Source organism: Cariama cristata, unplaced genomic scaffold, assembly GCF_000690535.1.
Source record: "Cariama cristata isolate BGI_N322 unplaced genomic scaffold, ASM69053v1 scaffold1967, whole genome shotgun sequence".
Lineage (NCBI taxonomy): Eukaryota > Metazoa > Chordata > Aves > Cariamiformes > Cariamidae > Cariama > Cariama cristata.
The window spans coordinates 175,319-195,759 of record NW_009625959.1 but is presented as its reverse complement, the minus strand read 5'-3'; the positions used below and the strand labels follow the sequence as shown (position 1 = coordinate 195,759).

The 20,441-nt window shown below is 42.8% G+C and overlaps 1 protein-coding gene across 1 annotated transcript in view; it reads right to left on the bottom strand.

Moving 5' to 3' along the window:
* Positions 1-3,535: 3,535 nt before the first annotated feature.
* SORCS3 (sortilin-related VPS10 domain containing receptor 3) overlaps positions 3,536-20,441 on the bottom strand; it is a gene marked incomplete at its 5' end in the record, with an annotated part of 167,062 nt that continues 150,156 nt past the window's right edge. Inside the window, 7 exons of the mRNA XM_009703810.1 lie at positions 3,536-3,600; positions 4,210-4,370; positions 8,506-8,611; positions 10,744-10,843; positions 13,389-13,520; positions 16,117-16,229; positions 18,909-19,032. Coding sequence (XP_009702112.1) covers positions 3,536-3,600; positions 4,210-4,370; positions 8,506-8,611; positions 10,744-10,843; positions 13,389-13,520; positions 16,117-16,229; positions 18,909-19,032 — 801 coding nt within the window. The remainder of the gene's footprint in view (positions 3,601-4,209; positions 4,371-8,505; positions 8,612-10,743; positions 10,844-13,388; positions 13,521-16,116; positions 16,230-18,908; positions 19,033-20,441) is intronic.

Here is a 20,441-nt window from a genome sequence, read left to right as displayed (position 1 = left end):
ATAATACTCTACAGCTTCAAGCATTTCCATTACATTTTTCTCAGGGGTAACACTTGCAGGGGAAAAAAATCCAATCACATCCCCAAGTTGTTATTTCCCAGCATGACATACACAAATAAAAGTGGCCAATATTTCAGCCTGTGCTAATGCTGCAGCTCAGTACCTTCCAAAACAGATGGACAGTGCTGGTTGCCCAATCCAAACCTTACAGAGGTTCCATAGAGAGATACAGCCCTGGGTATCCCACTGGGATGCAGTAGTTACCCTTCTAGTATCCTAACGGAGCAGTTTTCTGTCATGAATGCAAGCTTTTTTCAGCTGCCATCAGCCATGGCTGTGCCCTAATGCAGCAGGTATGATCTGGCAAATGTGGTCCCACGTACATCCTAGGAAGCTCTTTCCAGATGTACATGGAGCACACTCTGGTCCAGACAGCAGTGTGACGAACTACCCTGAGAGGCAGTGATACCCACTAAGCCTCATGGAACATGAAGTTTGAGCCAACTCAAGAATCAGGCAGAGGTTTTTGACATTTAATTTTGGTTCAATGGATTTTTTTTGTTTGCTTTGTACTGCCTTTAGGATAATTTTGGATTGAAAATGGCTTCCTGGACATATGTTTGTCCAAAAATTAACTGTATCATTCAGAAACTTCTCAGCCTTCATTGAGATTAAATTTCTTTTTGAGAAGTGAAAATGTTTCCATTTTTTTTCAGCAGCTTACTCCCAATTTTTCCTCTTTGCTTCCTCCTATCTGTTATGAGATATTTAACAGACATCTTTAAGAGCGTAAAGCAAAAAATTGTAAAAGTTGTAAAAAATTGTGAAAAGAGATTGCAAAAACTGTAACCCCTGCCTTTATTTTTAAATCAACATAAGATCAATCCTGTGAAAAACCTAGAAAATTCCAAACAACAATGAATATTTTCACTTTGTTTCCTGGTTTATAAAACAAAAGTTAATATGGGAAATAATTTCAGAGTCCTCTGTGGCAGCTGACGAAAGCAGTCCCTCAAATCCTAATGATCGGCAAAGACTGAGATCAGCCCACAATTTAGCTCAAGACCCACAGGACCACTGTTTACGTACATCCCTCCCATCTATACCTAAATGGGAAGCTATGGCCTTGTGCTAACAGTGTTATCACCGGACTGAGCCATTACTGTAAACTACTTTGGTGTTTCAGTAGAACAGGGACAGTAACGCAACAGTTTACTCACACGTGATGGATGGAAACACAAGGTTACATAGAGTAACACAGTCATCACTCTTCAGCTTATATTAGGAAACAGAACAGAAAAGTGAGGGAGGAAACAGAAAAGAACTATTTTAAAATCAACAGAAAAGGCCCACAAGCCTGACTGAAATGGAGAAGAACTGAGAATATTTAGCTTTAGTAGTTCACACAAAACAGTATTTCCCTGCATTTTGGTTTTACAATTTTAATCTTGAAATACTTTCTGTGTTTTGCTGCAAAAGTGTTTAACCACTTTTCTCTCCACCTGCAGATCTCTCAGGATTATAACCTTTGAAAGACATTCCAGCCCATTAATAGAGTAAACACATGTAGCTGAGGCTGGTTTGTAGCCAATTGGCATGTTGCAATGCAGAGAGGTAGCAAGTAACACCTAAATTCTAGCCATCTCCTCATTTCAGTCCAGATATATTAAGGGTGATGTGGAGTCCTGTATCCAGATCCTAAAAAATGTTAACAAATATTGTCATCTAGCCTTATTTCTGTCACCTGTTACCACACAAGGACTAGAATATCTTCCCAAACATACCTCCAATCTTCCTTCCACTCCTCCTGGGTCTTATAACTCAATACTCTGCAGAATAATGTCCATTTTTAACATCAACAACTCAAGAAAAATGGATAAAAGTAACTCACCACTAAGTCAACCTCCTGCCCCAAAACTCCACCACTCCTAAGGGCTACCCTCAACTCGGTGTGCTAGAAGATTCCTAAAGAACCTTTTTTTCATTAACCTCCCTGTTCTAATCAGAAAGCACCAACCTACCATGCAGAAATTACTCTGATGGCATTTCCATCCAAAATTGGAAGCAGCCATTCTGCAGTACTAATAAGAAAGACTTTTCACACCTCAGTTATGCAGGCTTGGCCTGCATACCCCTCTCCAAAGAGCAGTCTCTAATCACATGCATCATGTTCAGCCAAAATTTACTATTCTTACACATCTTGAATAGCACTTTACTTCACCAGCTTAACTGCTAAAAGCATGACTTCTCACTGGGAATAAAGCTACTGCAACCTGGCCTACTGTTGAGTTGAGGTTGTACTGGTTACTGCAAGCACACTGATATTTGCCCGCACTGAGATGGTAATAATTTTGCGTGTTTTCCTCATTTTCCCTAATGGATGTCATCAAGATCCTTCTCAGAAGTGGACAACAGTGACAGAGGTGAAGAGATTATGAACATCACTAAAATATTCATGACAGGCTTATAGTCTCTCCTGTTAATATCTATTTCTGCACCATCATAGGAAATGACACTATATATATAATAAAAAAAAAGGCTTGCAGTTATACAGAGAAATAAGCTATGCTGTTTATAGATAGCAGTGTCAGATTGAAATATGACAGACAACTGGAATACGCTTGGAACCAAAGCATGATTCAAGTGCTCACCAGGGTCCCTGGTTAGCTGGCGTGTACGAGCGCACGCATGTGTGTGTGTGCACGCACGTATGTGTGTGTGCGTGCATGTGTGTGTGTGTGGTTCAGGTTTTGTTTTAAACATATCTTCTCTTACTAAACATTAAATTATTTCCCAAGAAATAAAAAGCTATGTACATCATAATTATCTACAGTAGGCCTTCGGCATCCTTGCTATTCACATGCACAGGGTTTGGGCTGCATTCATAAACTCAGGCATGCTCCTTCATTGCTTGTGGTGCTGTCCCCTCCAGCCAATCTACAGTCCAAAGAACACCAACGTGTGTGTTTGCTCTTATTCTTTTTTCCCTTTCTCAGCAGTCAACAGTGCCAGAGGGTGACTGAAATTAAAAGCAATTAAAAGAGGCAAAATCCTGCAAAAAGCTGAGACATGCATGTCATTGGAAACTGAGGACTGTTGGCACGTTGCAGAGTCTGGTCCAACAACCCAGCCTGAGCCCTCTGGAAGGATGAAGTAGCTGATTCATGACTTATTTTGAAAAGGGCTGAAAAGGGACAATTTACCTACAACATGTTGTCTAAGGTACTATACCTACCTGTTGGATTTGAATACTTAATTCCCATTCTGTATTTAATAGAAGGCTGGTGTTCAAATCCCATTGCACACTCGACTCATTCTTTTCTTTTTCTTTCTAATCTGGTGAGTATTTCTTAAATATGAAGAACCACTGCTATTTATGAATGCAGCCCTGATAAACAGAAAAAGCCCACCCTATCCCCTCCCAAATGATAATAATGACATATAACTCTTTCTTTTTTCATAATAATAATAATAATAACAATAATAATTACAAATAAAAAGTCAGAAATGTTGTAGACCAAGTGGATTCTCAGTATTAAACACTAGTGCAGTTGGGGATTTCCTTTGTGCTTTCACTGTTGGCAATTGTTGAGATGCTTCCTGCAGAGGAGAAAATGGAGAAGAGACTCAGTGCATTGGCTTCAACAGTTTGGTCTATATTGCTGCTCACTCCTGCTCAGGATGTACTTGTGTAAGTGTAAAGACAGAAAAGGTGCTTAAAAGTAACATATTCTTTTTTGTATTTGCAATAAGCATGGAACATGCAGAAAATCCGTTACTACAGCTCAGTTGAGCAGCAGTAAACTCACTAAGCTATTAGGGACATATTCACTTGTAATGATAGCACACCAACAGTGTAAGCTTGGCTCAGCTGATTCTTCTGAGGGTTGAGAGAATTTGGGACCCCTCCACAGAAGAGGCAGGGTCATCAGCAGGCATAGGTGTGAGCCACAGCCATTACTACCTGCTCCTGTATGCCTGTTGCGGTTTCCAAGTTCCTACTCTGGTCATGTAACACTGTGAGAAAAGCTGAAAAATTATGTGAAAAAACCCCTGTTAACCATGTTGCAGAGAGAGGTTTGCTCCCTATCTCAGTGCCTCAGGCACTCCTTGTACCTGGGGTCACAGTCGCTGCCTTCCCTAATACCCCAGTGGCCAACATCCTCACCCAGACTGTGAAACAAGCCCCAGCTGAGGGCTGTCTCTCACCCATCACTCGCGTGTCCAATTCTTTGTCCATCAGCTCCTCAGGATCCGTGAACTCACTCAGAGTGATTTTGGGGGCATTTTCACTTTGGCTGACAGAGCCAATCATTTCCTGCTCCTTGTCATGCTGAACTTGGGCATATATGTTAATCCAAGGGATTTTCCTGCACAGGAAAGGAAAACAAGGTTATATTTTGTAACACAGGGATCTCTGGTGTGCCACTGATTATCAGACCAACTAAACTGAGACCAATCCCAAAAATGCAGCACCGGCAGTGATGCAAAGTTTCAGCTCTCAGAATGGTGAAAGCATGACAGTGATGTTCTGCTCTGAAAGTGCCATTAGCATCCACTAATTTCAACACCAGCCTAAAGCTACTCCAAATGTCAGGCCACTGTCTTCCTATCCTGTGCCCAAAGGCGCCCCCAGCTGTAAACCTAAATGTTCTGGTTCTGCCCTTTTAAACGAGAAGGCGTGCACACAGTAGACACTGCACCCAGCTCAGAGAGCAGCAATCAACTAAGTACAATCAGTTGCAATTGCCAGCTCTCAGTATTTATTACATGATCAGTGGTGCATTGAAAACCAAAAGTAAAAATCAATTTGAGTGCTACTATCAACCGAGAAAAAAATTGCTAGGGTTGTTTCTATTGACAGGCCCACACTGACTCAGTAAGAATTGCCACATCAGAAAGAGCTATAAAGAATTGGTCCTGCCTCAGAGTACAGAAAGGACTTGGACCTCGTAACACCCACCCGAAGTCTATTTGTTATCATTTCATTGCAAAAACAGTTTGTCATGCTATGGATCACGCAGGTTTGCAGCGACTTATTTTCCCTTGCTGCTCAGGAAGCCAAGAAAGTGAAGGGATTATTTCTTCTTCCTTCTTCCAAGAGAAGTTAACTTGGACTGCTAGAATGATATCCTTGAAAGTCAGTTAGTTAGACAGTTAGTTAGACAGGCCTAGACAGATAGTTAGACAGTAATCTCTGGAGAAATGCAAGTTTAAAATGAGAGAACTGAAAAGTAATGTGCTAAGCATCGTGGGGGTTGGTAGGATTATCTGTTGGAAGGTGACTGACTGATTTTTTTCTAATGTCCTTAAAAGGACTCCGTGCCATGCAGTCCACACTGCTAAAATAAGGAAAATTCAGAGAATTCTTTTCAGTTCCTGAAAGCACACAGGAGAACGAAGATGTGTTCAAAAAAGGCTATACAAAATGCTATCTCTTTATGCTAACCTGTCTGCTACTGGATATGTCAGAGATTGGAAGCAGCAGAAATTGCCTCAACTGTCATGAATTCAATAGATCTATGCTGGTTTTACTCCAGTGAAGTTCTGGCCTCAAATGACTTGTGCTATTGGCTTAATTTGGCATTCTGTACTTAACCAGCAGCAAGTCAGGACATATTTGGGATATTTAGCAGCAGTTAAGAAACCTCATGTTCTTCTCCCTTTCTCCTACCCTCTCTTTCTAACCTTCAGACATGCCTTACAGATCACTAGAAGACATAAGCACTACACAGGGAATGCACACATTGGATGAGAAAGGACAAATGCATTCCCATAGGATTTAAGTGTCCAGAATACATCTGGAAATGTGTAGAGATGTGGACAACAGAACATGCCTGGAGATACTGGAAGACTTAGTTTTGCTTCCAAACAATGCAATGGTAGAGAAGAGATAGTCTTCTGAGCTTTGAGAGGAAAGGTGAGAAAAGCTCTTTAGAGTTGTAAGGCAGAGAGCCTCCAGGTACTTCAGAGAGTTAAGGGAAAAAAAAACTGAGACAGCCATACATAGGTGCATCCATATACGCATACCTGATCTTGCTGTGCCTCCCAGGACAGACACAGGTGGCCACAATGTCCCACTGCGTATCTCTGAGCACATGCACACACACACTCCTGCACTCCTGTCCTAGAACACTTACACAGACTGCTCCATTGCCCCACTATTACCCACCACCCATACACATATAGTATTGATCTGCTATATGCTCAATCTCTCAGAAAAGAAACAAACTTTTTACAGATTATTTCGTACTTTTCCCCCTTCCTTCCTTTTCCACCCCAACCTCCTCAACAAGCATCCCTCTGTCAGCAAACCAGCTGTGTGCAAACCAGCAAAGCACCGATTCTCTAAAGTTGTAGAATTAAAAATTCATGCAGGCCCATGCTCTCCCCACAACCTTTTCCTGTGAGCAGCAGTCCTGTATTCAGGCTGGGATCACAGTTGATCAGAAAAGTACATATGGCTAATGGACCACTGCATCACTGAGAGCTAGAGGAAAGCTTTTGTTTTCACCTCCTTTTTCCATTAAGGATTGTTGCATGCTCTCACTTCTGATCCATTGAGCCAGAGGTTTTAGACAGCTGAAAAATTGCTTTCTGTTCTGAAAAATCAAGCTGAAGACACTCTGGGTATCTGACTTAATCCTCAACTTTGTCACTTTGACCTGGGTTTGTCCTCTTTGGGACAGAGCAGATGAGGGGACAGCAAGTTGATGAGCTTTGGGCTAAGCAAAACTGATGCTTTAACCCCTTCCCCCTCACTCCCAATTTGTAATACATTCAGTTTTCAGACAAATTTTAACAAGGCAGGGTCTTCCTAGCCCTGGAGCACAACACAAGGCTGATGACTGCTATGCTCAAGGCTCAGGATGCTAAAGTAGTACAAGAGTCAGTTTTATGAGCTGTAGTAGCATAACATGACCTGGAGACTGCCAAAACAAAGTGGATTACCAAGCTCCTCACTGCTCTCTGACAGCCGGAATATACAGATCCTTCTTCCTGTTAACTGATCACTGACCACAGAGCCAAACACATTAGGCCAAACCTAAGAAATCATCTCACCGAAACACAAAGGAAAGCATGTCTTACAAAGGGTTATACCTGTATCTTGACACACCTCCCAGAGAGACTTCTTTGCCCTCCTCATCCTACATCTGGGAGTGAGAGAAATCATCAGCTGCCTCCCCAGCACATTATTAAATCAATGCCTTAAAAAATCCCCATGTCCCATTCCCCATTCACCTGGGAAACGGTATTCCACCTCACGGAAGCAGAGACAGGATTTCAGACTGCAACCACCAAGTCATGCTGAAAGCCCAGAAATCTGCACCTGAGCAGATTCACACACATGAGTTCTCTGGAAATTGTCCTGGGCCACTGAAGTCAATAGGAGCTTGGTAATAGATCTTGATGTGCACAGGATCAAGAACTAGAAGCAGTGCCACACACTGATTTTGACAACGGTTAATGTAAGAGGTTAGAAATGAGGGGAGCTTTAAACCTGGAGACTAAGATACATGCCCGTCTTATCGTTCCATTTTTAATATTGTTTGTATCCCATTAACATCATTAGAGAGTACTAGCCTTATCTTGGGCTGCAGAAAAGCTGGAGAGAGAAACTGGAGCTGGAATCAGGACAGGAAAAGCTCTAGCTTCCCAATTGGGAGGAACTACTTGTGTCCAGAATTTTTTTTTTTTTTTTTAAGTTAGACTCAGCTTATGCTTCTAATAAAATATTTTGCCACTGGGCAGGATCTGGGCACATAGATTATTTAACACATCAAGTACTGTATTGAATGCAAAGTTCCTCCTAAGGAGCTCCATCTGCCTAAAATATATTCTCGTAAGGCAGCCCTTCAGCAAACAGGCCATTCTTATCCCACATTTTGTTTCACAGCTTGAAGCAGCAAAGTGCCACAGACCAGCACAGGTCCTGCCTGCTGCCTGGAAGTAAAATGTTTATATTAACATCTGGCAAAGAAAATCTCAGCACAGATTCCCAAATGCATTTTGATGCTTAACACGAAATTTTCTGGCTTTGAGTCTCCCATCCTTGACATAATCACACCTGTTCCTCTGCAAGACTAAACTATTCACTTAGCAAGATACAAATGAGAACCTGTTGAACTAAGGCAGTTGGCCAGGTAGATACAGACTGTATGAAGACATCCATCATACGATTTTTTGACTAAGTCTGGATTGTGTAGCTTAGTACTCAGTGAGCACACAGGGTTCCTATTGCTGGTCTGTGGTTCAAAACACATCTGCTGAAGCAGGTCACAGTTTGGTTTCTGAGCTCTTGGTGAGCTTTCAGAGCCTCCGTTTTGTGGTAGAAGGGCAGTAGATGGTCTTGTTTCTGTACATGAGAAATAGGGAACTATACTGGTCTAAGCCTTAGGCCAGCATAACTCGCTCTACATCTGCAATCCAGGTACTGCTCTGCCTAGGTTTCCTGTAAACCACCCAGTGTCTCCTCCTCCCATCCCTAAAAGTTTCTCAACTTACCTCTTGAATTTGTAGATTAAAAAAACAGCCAAGCCTACAAACACCACAGACAACAACATCAGCATCGCCGAACTGCTATGACCTGTGCTGGAATCAACAAGGGGTGCTGCAGGAGGAAAGGCAGAGCATTACATTTGTAAGATATTATTAGGGAACATATGACTATCAGAGAGTTGCGCTCAACTCTGTCTTTGTCACATCTGCCTTAGCACTGCTGTGTGGGGCATGCTGTTTTCGGCAAGACCAATCAGTAGGAAATAAATTGACTCTCTCGTCCTTTGAAATCCAAGCTCCTTTTTTTGAGACAGTGCAGTCTAACATCTCCTAGTGAAAAGGCACAGCAAGCCATGCTTAGCTGAACGGCTGACTACTCCTGTGTTAACACTCTGGGCTATTTGTTTTCAGGCTTCTCCAGGGACCAGAGTGGAAGTGAAATTTATGAAGTGTGGCTTAATGCATGTCTGTTCCCCTTTGGAGAAGCTACCTCAGAGCATCCATGAACAGCATGACTCCCGTCTTCCAAGGACATATGTCTGTCTCACATGTGACAGGGATCCAGTCTTGTGAGATGCCTCAAGGTTCATCTTTGTATTGGACCTTACAGACTTTTTAATTCAGTCAGTTTTCATAATGTGGAGGAGCCCAAAGCAATAACCCTGGACCAAAGCACGCACTACATCACAACATTTTGGAGATTTGATCCATATATCCTTGACACTTTGGGTGGGCTAAATAAAGTGTATTACTATACCTTGTTTATGCAGCTATTCCCACAGCTCATCAGAGCAGACCATCTTAATGGCCTGAGCACTGTGCTGAGAATCAAGAGTCTGATGAGAAGTCTCTAGTGACGCACAAATGATTATAAGTAGCAGCTGAGTATTTCTCACTCTGCATAAATATTTGGTTTTGGTTTTTTACTGTTCACTATTCTTTTTCTGCCACCCAGAAGATGGGGATAAAGTCTATGCAAATACATTCACTTCTGGTTCCATCATCAAATTTTTACACCTAAGAGTTTGATCCTGCCAGTATTCTGCTTCTGCTACTTCTACGGACTCTTTCATGGAAAAGAACTGACTGTCATTTCACCTGAGCCAAAATATTATGGGAATGGTCATGAAACAAATGCAGTACCTCTGCTGGGGGTGTGTGCAAGAATAGTTGAGTGCTGTAAGCTAAATCCACACTTTGCAGTGTCTCACTAGAACAAACCCAGATTCTGAATGTGGAGACTGCAGATATTTGGATCTCATTCCCAGTTTTGCAAATTAATTCATTCAAGTCTACTCTTATTAACATCTGACTCTCATCCCCAAATAACAGAGAGTGAAGGCAAAAGGGCGTTACCTGTAGGATAGGTCACAAGCCTTGGTTTAGCCCAGCTCTTGGCTCTCTGAGAGTCTCATGTAAAAAGAGGAAGTGTATTATCATAGGACATGAAACTCAATCTTTCGGAGAGGCTATCAGCAATGTCACATGCACAAGATCCCACATTTCAGATAATTGCAAGGGTAGTCATAAAAAGCAAGGGCAAAAATAAATTCATCATCTCCTCTGCAGTCTCACTGTCTCAGCAGTAGCTGAGAGCTTCACACTAGGTCGGCTGAAATTCTTGGCGGCAGCTGAGAGCTTCCCACTAGGGTGGTTCAAAGCAAAGGAGGTGATGAAGCTTAAAGTGACTATTCATTACTCTGTGTGAAAATGGAGATAGGTAGCATTGAAATTTAAGTATGTTTTAATGTGTCGAAGTCAATATTCAGGCACCTATTCCCTGTAAGAGGTGTAGATCTTCTTTTCATGCGTACTTTGCCTCTATAAAGCTTCTTGGCTAGTCATAACTTTAACAATCCCTTTGCAATAAGGATTTGATCCAATATCCATGAAGGTTAGTAATACTCCCACTGAATTCTACAGGTGTCCAATGAGGGCTTAACAGAACACCATTCACTTGATTTTCTAAAACACTTGGAAAATATCAATGCAGGAGTTAATTAAGCCATAGGGAACTCTTAAAAGGTACTTTTAATACTTGTACGAACTGGTGCATGAAGATGTCACTGCTGGATCCTGTTTTTAGCACTTTCTGCTTCTACCACAGACAACATCTCAATAGGATCAGTCCTATGTATCCCAGTAGCACATACCAAACTGTGAGTGCTTTGATGTAGACTGGTTCTCCTGGAGTTGTCTGAAGACTCAAGAGAACAACAGCTATGCATTTGACTCCACACTCACCTAATGTTAACTGAGTAACATACACAATTACTTCAACGCCAGGCTTCAGTTCAAACTGGACGAGGTTCTGGTTGAGAGCATTAAAAAGGATTTCTACCACCTGATGAAATAATAAGAGATACAGTAGTTACAATACAGAATACAGCAAGCTCTGGAGAACATTCAGGAATGCATGTAGCCTATGAATGGGGACTAACATCTGGCTTCAGGAAGAGAAGGGAAGTGAGAGACTGAGGAAGTGGAAAGAAATATGTACTTGTGCTTTAGATGGAACTGAGTGTTACTACAGGCAAGTCTCCCTACAGGACTTTTGAGACTCAGAGAGTATGTTATCATACCTCTCCTGGGAAGCAAACCAAGAAAGTCAGGAATTTTTTTTTCCTTTTTTTGGGGGGTAGGGAAGGAGAGAAAAGAACTAAGGATCTTTTCATACTCCACAATGTCCTGTGAGTTTGATCTAATGCACTTGGAAATCACTGACGTATTGGTCTTTCATTGGTGGATGATGGAATTAAGTTAAGTAGTCCAGCGTAGTAACTTCTTCACTTGCATTGATTCAGGGCAGGTCTAGTCACATAGAATCACAGAATGGTCAGGGCTGGAAGGGTGATCTGGAGATCATCTAGTCTAACCCCTTTGCCAAAGCAGGTTCACCTACAGCAGGATGCACAGGAACACATCCAGGTGGGTGTTGAAGATCTCCAGAGAAGGAGACTCCACAACCTCTCTGGGCAGCCTGTTCCACTGCTCCACCGCACTCAAAGTACAGAAGTTCTTCCTCATATTCAGATGGAACTTCCTGTGTTTCAGTTTGTGCCCGGTGCCCCTTAACCTGTCGCTGGGCACCACTGAAAAAGAGTCTGGCCCCATCCTCTTGACACCCACCCTTAAGGTATTTATAAGCATTGATGAGATCCCCTCTCAGTCTTCTCTTCTCCAGGCTCAACAGACCCAGCTCTCTCAGCCTTTCCTCATCAGGGAGATGCTCCAGTCCCCTCATCATCTTTGTTGCCCTCCACTGGACTCTCTCCAGTAGTTTCTTGTCTTTCTTGAACTGAGGAGCCCAGAACTGGACACATTATTCCAGATGTGGCCTCATCAGGGCAGAGTAGAGGGGGAGGATAACCTCCTTCGATCTGCTGGTCACAATCTTCTTAATGCACCCCAAGATACCATTGGCCTTCTTGGCCATGAGGGCACATTGTTGGCTCTGTCATGTAGCTCCTGTTTAAGTAGGCTGTTGCGGATGAAGCAATCCAGTTTTGAAGATTAATGGCAAACTTGCCATATTTCTCCTTCATTTAGAAAGGCAGCCTTGGTCTGGAGTTTACTCATGGCTCAGCAACCCAGCTATGATGTGCTATTTGGTTGCCTCAGAGCACATACTTGGCATGTCACACTGGAGCCTGAGTTTGCTAATGCCTGGTCTCCCAAGAGTAGTTCTGATGGTCAGGGCATAGCTACTGAGTAGTTCTGATGGCCTGCTCTCCAGGACAGAGCTCCTCAAGCAGAAGTCAACAACAGGTGCCGAAGTACAACTGAGTAGATCATCAAACAAAATTAGAGCACTAGAGCTTCAGGCCTCATGGTCAGCTAGTCAGAAACCTAATCTGAGATGTTTGCACAATACTGATCCATGAAATATTGACACAACAGCTTGTTCAGAGGGAATTCTAATACGGGTAGATCCTAGTGAACAGGATGGAAATGACCCTAAGAAAATCCCTCCAAAAAGCCTTCCAAACCTTTCACCACAATGCTTCTCTTCTGCACACTCACCACCATAAATTTGGGAGGTCAGCTTTGCCAGCTTCCTAGGACAAATGTACTACTCTGAGGGGACTGACTTTGCTTGGTGGGTGACAAGAGCTTCGACAGAATTCAGCAGTCCTCTCAATTATTAATGTTTGATCACAGAAGAGTTACTCCTCCAAGAGTTACTTGGAGATGGGCACACACACAGCTTGGACACAGTAAAAATGCTGCATACAAGAACATTAGCTAGAGCTAAGTAGCCTTTCCAGCAGCACTTCACTCCTTTGCCTTTATAGAGCTGATTTAATCACTTGGTAATTCTAGCATGAAAGCCTCAGTGGAGTAGTGCTGTTGTTCCTAGCTCTTCCCTTGCCTGCATATCACTGTTGCTATTCATCACTGTAATTACCTATTTATCTAAATGGATGGATATTGTAACTTCCAAATATAGTTTGCACACGCCATTCGCTGCTGCAGAAAAAAGAGGTCTTGTTCCAGTGATATATGAGCTGAAGAGCCTGATTTATTTTTAGTAAACCTCATTATATTATCTTGCTGCTTTGGCCTCTCTCTATTAGCATTCCTCCAGAGAGTAGAGGGAGTACATATTCAAGGTTTCTTTGGCCATAACTACTGTAATAAGGACACACCATTGATCTAGGAAGAACCTCTGCTGGTAGACTGTCACATATCTCAGTGAGGTATTAGAAAAGCCCATTTTTCCTCTGAAAATAATTTTCTTTAATGCCATAAACTGTACTGCCACAGTCCCAGATGCATCCAATTCCATCACAGTTATTCTAAGTCATTTCCAATGCTGCACAAGTTAAGAGGCCCTTCTGCAAATGCTATGATAGGAATGAATGTTCCATGAATCCTTCTTTCCTTACTTGCTCCAGATCAGCCTCACTGCTTTTCCTCCTCTCTGTTATGTTTTTATGGGGCAGTATGAAGAGTTCAGCAGAAGTAGGCAGCCCAGGAAATACAGCTACCAAGATCTGTTCATCAGGGATACCAGTCACCTAAGAGAAAAGTAAAAAAGAGATCTGTAGCTGGTATTCTATTACTGATGTTTCCATTCACTATGGGAAACTGTGCTCCCATCAAATTGTTAATTGCCAGATCCACTGCAGGTGTCCTATAAGCTGTTCCACCCATTTGGTGGGTCAGAAATAGAAGTTCTGCTAATGATTCACTCCATTTCTAGAAGTAAATATAGGCTTGACAACACTCCTGGACCCAAAGATCTCAACCCAAAGTCCAAACCTACCATATCTCCATATCTGAATTTTCCATATCGTCCTTCTTGCCACAAAAGAATGACCCGAAGTCAGAAGCAGAGAGGCTGGCTCAAAGCAACCACAGGTAAGTGCACAACTAACAGAAATCAGAATCACAGAATTGATGAGGTTGGAAGAGACCTCTGGAATCATCAAGTCCAACCTTTGCCCTAACACCACCATGTCAACTAGACCATGGCACTAAGGCCACATCCAGTCTTTTCTTAAACACCTCCAGGGATGGCGATTCCACCACCTCCCCAGGCAGGCCATTCCAATGCCTAATGACCCTTTCTATGAAGAAATGACTCCTCATTTCTAGCCTGAACTTCCCCTGGTGCAGTTTCAGACTATCTCCTCTTTTCCTGTCACTAGTTGCCTGGGAGAAGAGGTCAACCCCAACTTCGCTACAACCTCCTTTCAGGTAGTTGTAGAGAGCGATCAGGTCTCCCCTCAGCCCCCTCTTCTCCAGACTAAACAACCCCAGCTCCCTCAGCTGCTCCCCATCAGACTTGTGCTCCAGACCCTTCACCACTTTCGTTGCCCATCTCTAGACACACTCCAGCACCTCAATGTCTTTCTTGAAGTTCAGGGCCCAGAACTGGGCACAGCACACAAGGTGCCCAGCCTTACCAGTGCCAAGTACAGGGGGACGATGACTTCCCTGGTCCTGCTGGCCACACTATTCCTGATACAAGCCAGGATGCCATTGGCCTTCTTGGCTACCTGGGCACACTGCTGGCTCATGTTCAGCCGGTTGTCAACCAGCACCCCTAGGTCTTTTTCTGCTTGACCACTTTGTAACTACTCTTCCCCCAGCCTGTAATGCTACAGGGACATATGAAGAAAATTGCCTACGATCACCTTCTAATATCAGGCTATGGGGATCCACATTTGCCATACATGAATAACTTAATGTCTCTGGTGCGAGGCTTTTTATTGCTGGGGGTAATTTGGAGGTCTGTGCTAGGAACTGTTCAATTTGCTGAACCAAGAGTCAGTTCCACACCTGACTCTCACAACTGTCTTCAGCATGATCTGCCCACCTAGGCTAATGCCCTCTCTCGCCAAATCCAAGCTGTGCATTCTCAGTAGGGCAGGAAGCCTCTCCTCCCTCAGAAACTCTCTGCTACATGAGGTTAATGGTCCCTGTCCTACCCCACCTCAAGCTCCTTGGCCTCATTCCTGAACTGAAATGTATCAATGGGGCAGCCCGCTCCTGGTGATCTATCCTATAAACATAGACCACAGGCTGCAACCAAATAGTTACAAAAGGATATACAAGCAAGCACTTCTACATGATTTCTACTGTTGTCTGTAACTCTTCATAGTTACAACCTAATTAATTTCTTTTTTCTGCAAGCTTGACTCTCAATACAGTAAAAGGGAACAACGGTTTACACAAATGAACTTAGTGTTTTCTCAGGATGGGAAAACAATCAAGAAAACTCTTATAAACTGTGAATTTTGAGTGGGCTGCAGATGAGAAAAGCTGAGCAGGAACGTACTTTCCTGGTAAAAGTAATCATCCTCCATTTCTAAGAACAGCTGTAGCTGAAGCAAAAAAGCGCAAGATACATTTTTGGCAGAATGTAAAAAACCCAAAAGCTTGCCTAAATCTATCTCTTGATTGCACACAAAACCGATGTCCCTGGCTATTTGATATTGTCCACTTTCCTGTAAGAATGTGTGAGCTAGTTTACATATTCTAATTAATCCCAAAGGAAGATTCAGTACCTTCCACCCACAGAACTCTCTCTTTGTCCTGTATTTTAAAGGTAAGTTTATTTTCCCTCTGAATTCTTATATTTGCCCCAGTTGGAAAGGGAGTAGAGCTTTATAATGTTCACCAGTTGCTACACTTAGCTGCACGTGGAAGTCCTGACTGAGTATCAGGAAGAGGTAAATACATCTTCCTCATATATCCAACATATTACAATATCTGTCTTCCAGGATGAAGTGGATCAGCTGTTTAAGAACATGCAGTAACATTACTCAAATGTTTGGATTAGAAAACAGTAGATACTGTAATGTCTATTTGGCAAAATAAGAATAATAATGATACTATTACAATCTAGTATTTGTAAAGTCCTCAGGGATATTAAAAGCTAAAAAGCACCACAGAAATATTAATAAAAGTAATCATAATATTTCCACAAAATTCGCAATATAGCTTGCCTCTGTAAAAAGATCCAGCATATTAAGAAGCTTTTTATCAATTTAAAATGATAGCTTCATTACTGCTGTTCTTTCCCATTCTTTTAAGTTAGCATGTTGGAAAAGTGCATGTTTCAAGAGTCTACTTGATGTTAGTACAGACAAGGAAGCAGATGCTCACCTGTGCTAGAGCTCTCTTAATGACTTTGCCAATGTCTTGTCTCCATTCAGGGATGTCAGGGTTATGGTAGTCCAAGTTGGGAGAAAATGACAGGAGCTGAGATTGGAAATACTCTGGAACAGAAAAACAGTATCATGAGAAGATCAAATGGGTGTTCAGAGTACAGCCAAGGGTGCAGAAGACAACAGGAAGACCATAATTAAATTACCATAAAGCAAGAGAGAGAGGAAAGGCTGAAAGAAGAAAAAGGGCTGGCTAACACTAAGCAGGACAGAAAGCTTGCAAGGAAAGGATTCTTGTAATGGTGCTTATAAAGGACATTTTGCCCTAATGCCAACTTGTGGCTCTTCCTAGAAGAAATGGAGGCAAGAATGAGAGAGGTGAGAGGATGCCTTCCCTACATGACACTTCTAGGCTTTGTCATTTTGCCACTCAACTTCATCAGATTCTGCTTACAAGGAAGCTGACTGGTAAATAAGGCAGCATCTGGCTGAAATTTGGAAGGTCTGTGCAGTTATGATCTGCAGAGCAAACACTTACTGTAAATAATGTTTTCAAAAGCAGGTATTATCTGTTTGCTCTCCTGGAGGGAAGCCATGAGTGGCTAATACCCCAACAAGTCAGAACCCAGTGGTGCTAATGACTGGCTAATCAAGCAATGGCTATTTATGAAACACTTTGAAATTACTTCCTAATTGACTGATTGCAGGGAGGAAGTAAAATTTCCTAGACTTCAAATACAGAACAATTCAAATTTTTCTCCAATTCCAACTCTTCCCTCTGGTGTCAACAGAGACTAAGCCTGAAATCCTTATGACAACTGTGCACAATGGATTTGGGCCAGTGGGAGGCACAGATCCAGGACAGGAATCACACTTAGATATAAGTTCTTAGGGTAGAAGACTCTCCTTTTTGTTTTTGGAGATGTACTGTGCCTCACCTTGATGTCCAGACACTTCAAATAAGTACCATTAATCATTTGTAAGAAGGTATTGGGTTTAGATTAAGACAAACCAACACAAGTATAAATGAAAAAGTCCACAGAATAGCAGGGATGTGCCAGCACAGCATTTATGTTGCATCTTCTGCAAGATCTGTTCTTTCTCTTTAGATGGTGCATAATATTTTTAAATAAAACGAGCATCAAAAAGAGCAGGGAAACTCTCTCAAGTTCTGAAGGCTTAACCCAGAGACTGGTATATAAAGTCTTTGACTTTTGAACCCTCAGTATCATGTCCAATTTATTTTTTGAGTAAATTCTGGTCTGTTAATCACAATTTGAGAAAACAGTGAATAAATCTCCTCCACTGTTAACACCAGAAAGCCATGCCTTCCTGCCTAGAGCTATGATAACTTCACACATGACACAGATTAGGATACAAATTTAGCAGAGCACATGTTTACCAAAGGTGTCACTCATTTATATACTGAGACTTGAACTGATCACCAGAGGACGACTCCTTCCTTAGACCAGGTCAGTTTGCCCCATGGCACTGCATAGGACTATTTGGACATTCCAACTGGATCAATTTCTCTTTGTGATAGAGCTCAAAGCTTTGGATCTTTCAAATAGAATGGCAAAATTTCTTACAAAGTGTTTAAAAAACAGAGAGTGAGGAGTGCCTTGTGGGACCTACCAATATCAAAGACTGAGATCACCTGTGGGGACCCCTCTCAGAATGCTTGATTCAGGTTAATTCCAGAAACTAGTGGAAAGATGCAAATTTCCCAGAAGTAAACACTGCATTTTGCAATTCTCAAAAGGATCGAGTAGAGGGTTACTTACATTTGCTAATAGCGAGTTTGGGTATTGCTAAATCATATTAACAAATTATTAAAACCCATCGCATTTCACAGCCGGGCAATCAATAAGTATCTATTTAGGTGGCTGTTAAATCTGAGCATATAGCTTTCCAGTTACCAGCAGGACATTTATTTATATTTAATTACTGAAACAAGACACACATAGTTCAACTACACAGTGCAACCCAAGTTATTTGAAGCCCAGGTCTCTTAATAAAACTTGCTACCCAAAAAAAAGCTTGCCCTTAAGTGCTGGATGCCAATAACCAGATAAGCAAAATGAAGACTAGCCCAGGGTGGAAATTATTCTCTGGAAAAATCTCAAAGTTCCGGCCAAAACTGCTGAGAGCACCCTTCCACTGAGCCTTTATCAAGCCCCAAACAGGGTAAGCTCTGTGGTAGTCCAAAGGGTGTTTTTCGGAGCCCATGATGTGCAGATACGGCAAGAACACACCAAACATTACCCACAGGGAAGTCCAGTGGACACATTCAGACCTCCAGCTGTGGCATGGAAGATAGGCAGAGATACCAACAACAGAGTCATTTCTGCCCCCTGGTTTTCCAGACCCCTCCAGATCCCTGCTGTTTATACAGTCACTGTATAAAGAGAAATAACAGCTGTATTCAGGCCACCTTAATGATGCACTATGACTACTTCTTTCCGCAGCTAGGAAGCAGAGGGAAGGCAGTCTGGCTACAGCTCTAAGTGTTTTTTCTTTTGGGAGTTCCCAGTCAGGGTGTACAGACAGACCAATAGGCAAAGGAGACACCAGCCACTTTACTACAGTGCTGTGCTTACAAATTTGGCTAGCTGCCCCATCCAATTCACTTCTGTATTTTGTTATCATGGCACAACTGAGCTATTTTGTTTACAGTTTGTCTTCAGAGGTTCCTCCAGGCACTAGGAGTTCATTTTGGTTCAGTAGCGATTGCCTGTTCTTCATCTCTATATAGCCCCCTGAAATCTGATTGTAAAAGGCTGATGGTACCATGGACTGCAATCTCCTTGGTGTCTTGGATGAGGGTGTTGCCCGCAGCAACTTGCACAGTGACAGTGTTCATCCCCTCCACAGCGAAGATGTATGAGATGCTGCTCTCCAAGGTGATGAGGGGCTGCAAGAGGTAAACACAAATGGCAATATCAAAATCAGGGTGAGATTAACTCAGGATCACAACATGCAACTGACTAATCCACCAGCCATGATATCCTTCCTCCCTGATATAGGAATGATACTCTGAGCTTGCATGTCCTGCTAAGGCCCAAATGTGGCCCAAACACCACCCAGTGAGAACTGTCCCATAGGCAAAGCTTTCTCTTGAGTAAATACTTCCTGAAATATTCTTCCACTGAACTGCAACCCATTATGCTATGAATATCTCAGTATAGCACAGTCAGCAATTGCAGAATTAGTGCTGCAGAATGCAGTGTTGTACACACACACATGCATGCACACTCAGAACAGTTGCTATATCAGCTGTACAAAACACAAGGCCCAGCTCAAACCAGCATTGAACATAAACCAAAGATGTAGATGCTTCTTCAAACAATCCATATTGTTCAGATTCAGGGTCAGCCCTTGCTCTTATGAGCACAAATACATTTATCTATCTCAGAGCAACTCTGCTCAGGTCAGAGTGAGGGCACCCAGCATTGACCTGCCCATGCTTTGAGCCTGTAAGCTATCTCCAACCATAAGCTGGCAAATCATGCTAACAAGGCTGAAAGCATGGCATAACACCTGCTGACAATGCTGTCTGAATGTGGCTGAATGGTTTCCAGAGTAAAGTTGATCTGAATTTAGCCAGCTCGGAGCCCTGGCAGAGGCGGCTGACTTTATCTTCACCTTATCAAAGAAAAATGTCCTTGACAGCACGACAGCTCTCCTCTTTGCACAGGGAACTCTCACAGTTATACACATCTAGATGAGAAAAGTGCACCATGTTTGAGAAAAGAGATTTGTATATTGATGTATTGGGTTTGCATGGCAAGATTTTGGTAGCGGAGGGGCTACAGGGGGGGCTTCTGCGAGAAGCTGCCGGAAGCTTCCCCTGCATCTGACGGAGCCAACGCCAGCTGGCCCCAAGACGGATCCACCGCTGGCCAAGGTCGAGCCCCATCAGCAATGGTGGTAGTGCCTCTGGGATAACAGAGTTAAAAAGGGGGAAAAAAAACCCTGTGCAACAGTAATTGCAGGCAGAGAGGAGAGCACTGAGAATATGTGAGACAAAGAAGCTGCCGGAAGCTTCCCCTGCATCTGACGGAGCCAACGCCAGCTGGCCCCAAGACGGATCCACCGCTGGCCAAGGTCGAGCCCCATCAGCAATGGTGGTAGTGCCTCTGGGATAACAGAGTTAAAAAGGGGGAAAAAAAACCCTGTGCAACAGTAATTGCAGGCAGAGAGGAGAGCACTGAGAATATGTGAGACAAAGCCCTGCAGACCCCCAGGTCAGTGCAGCAGGAGGAGGAGGTGCTGCAGGCCCAGAGTAGAGATTCCCTACCAGCCCCTGGTGCAGCCCATGGT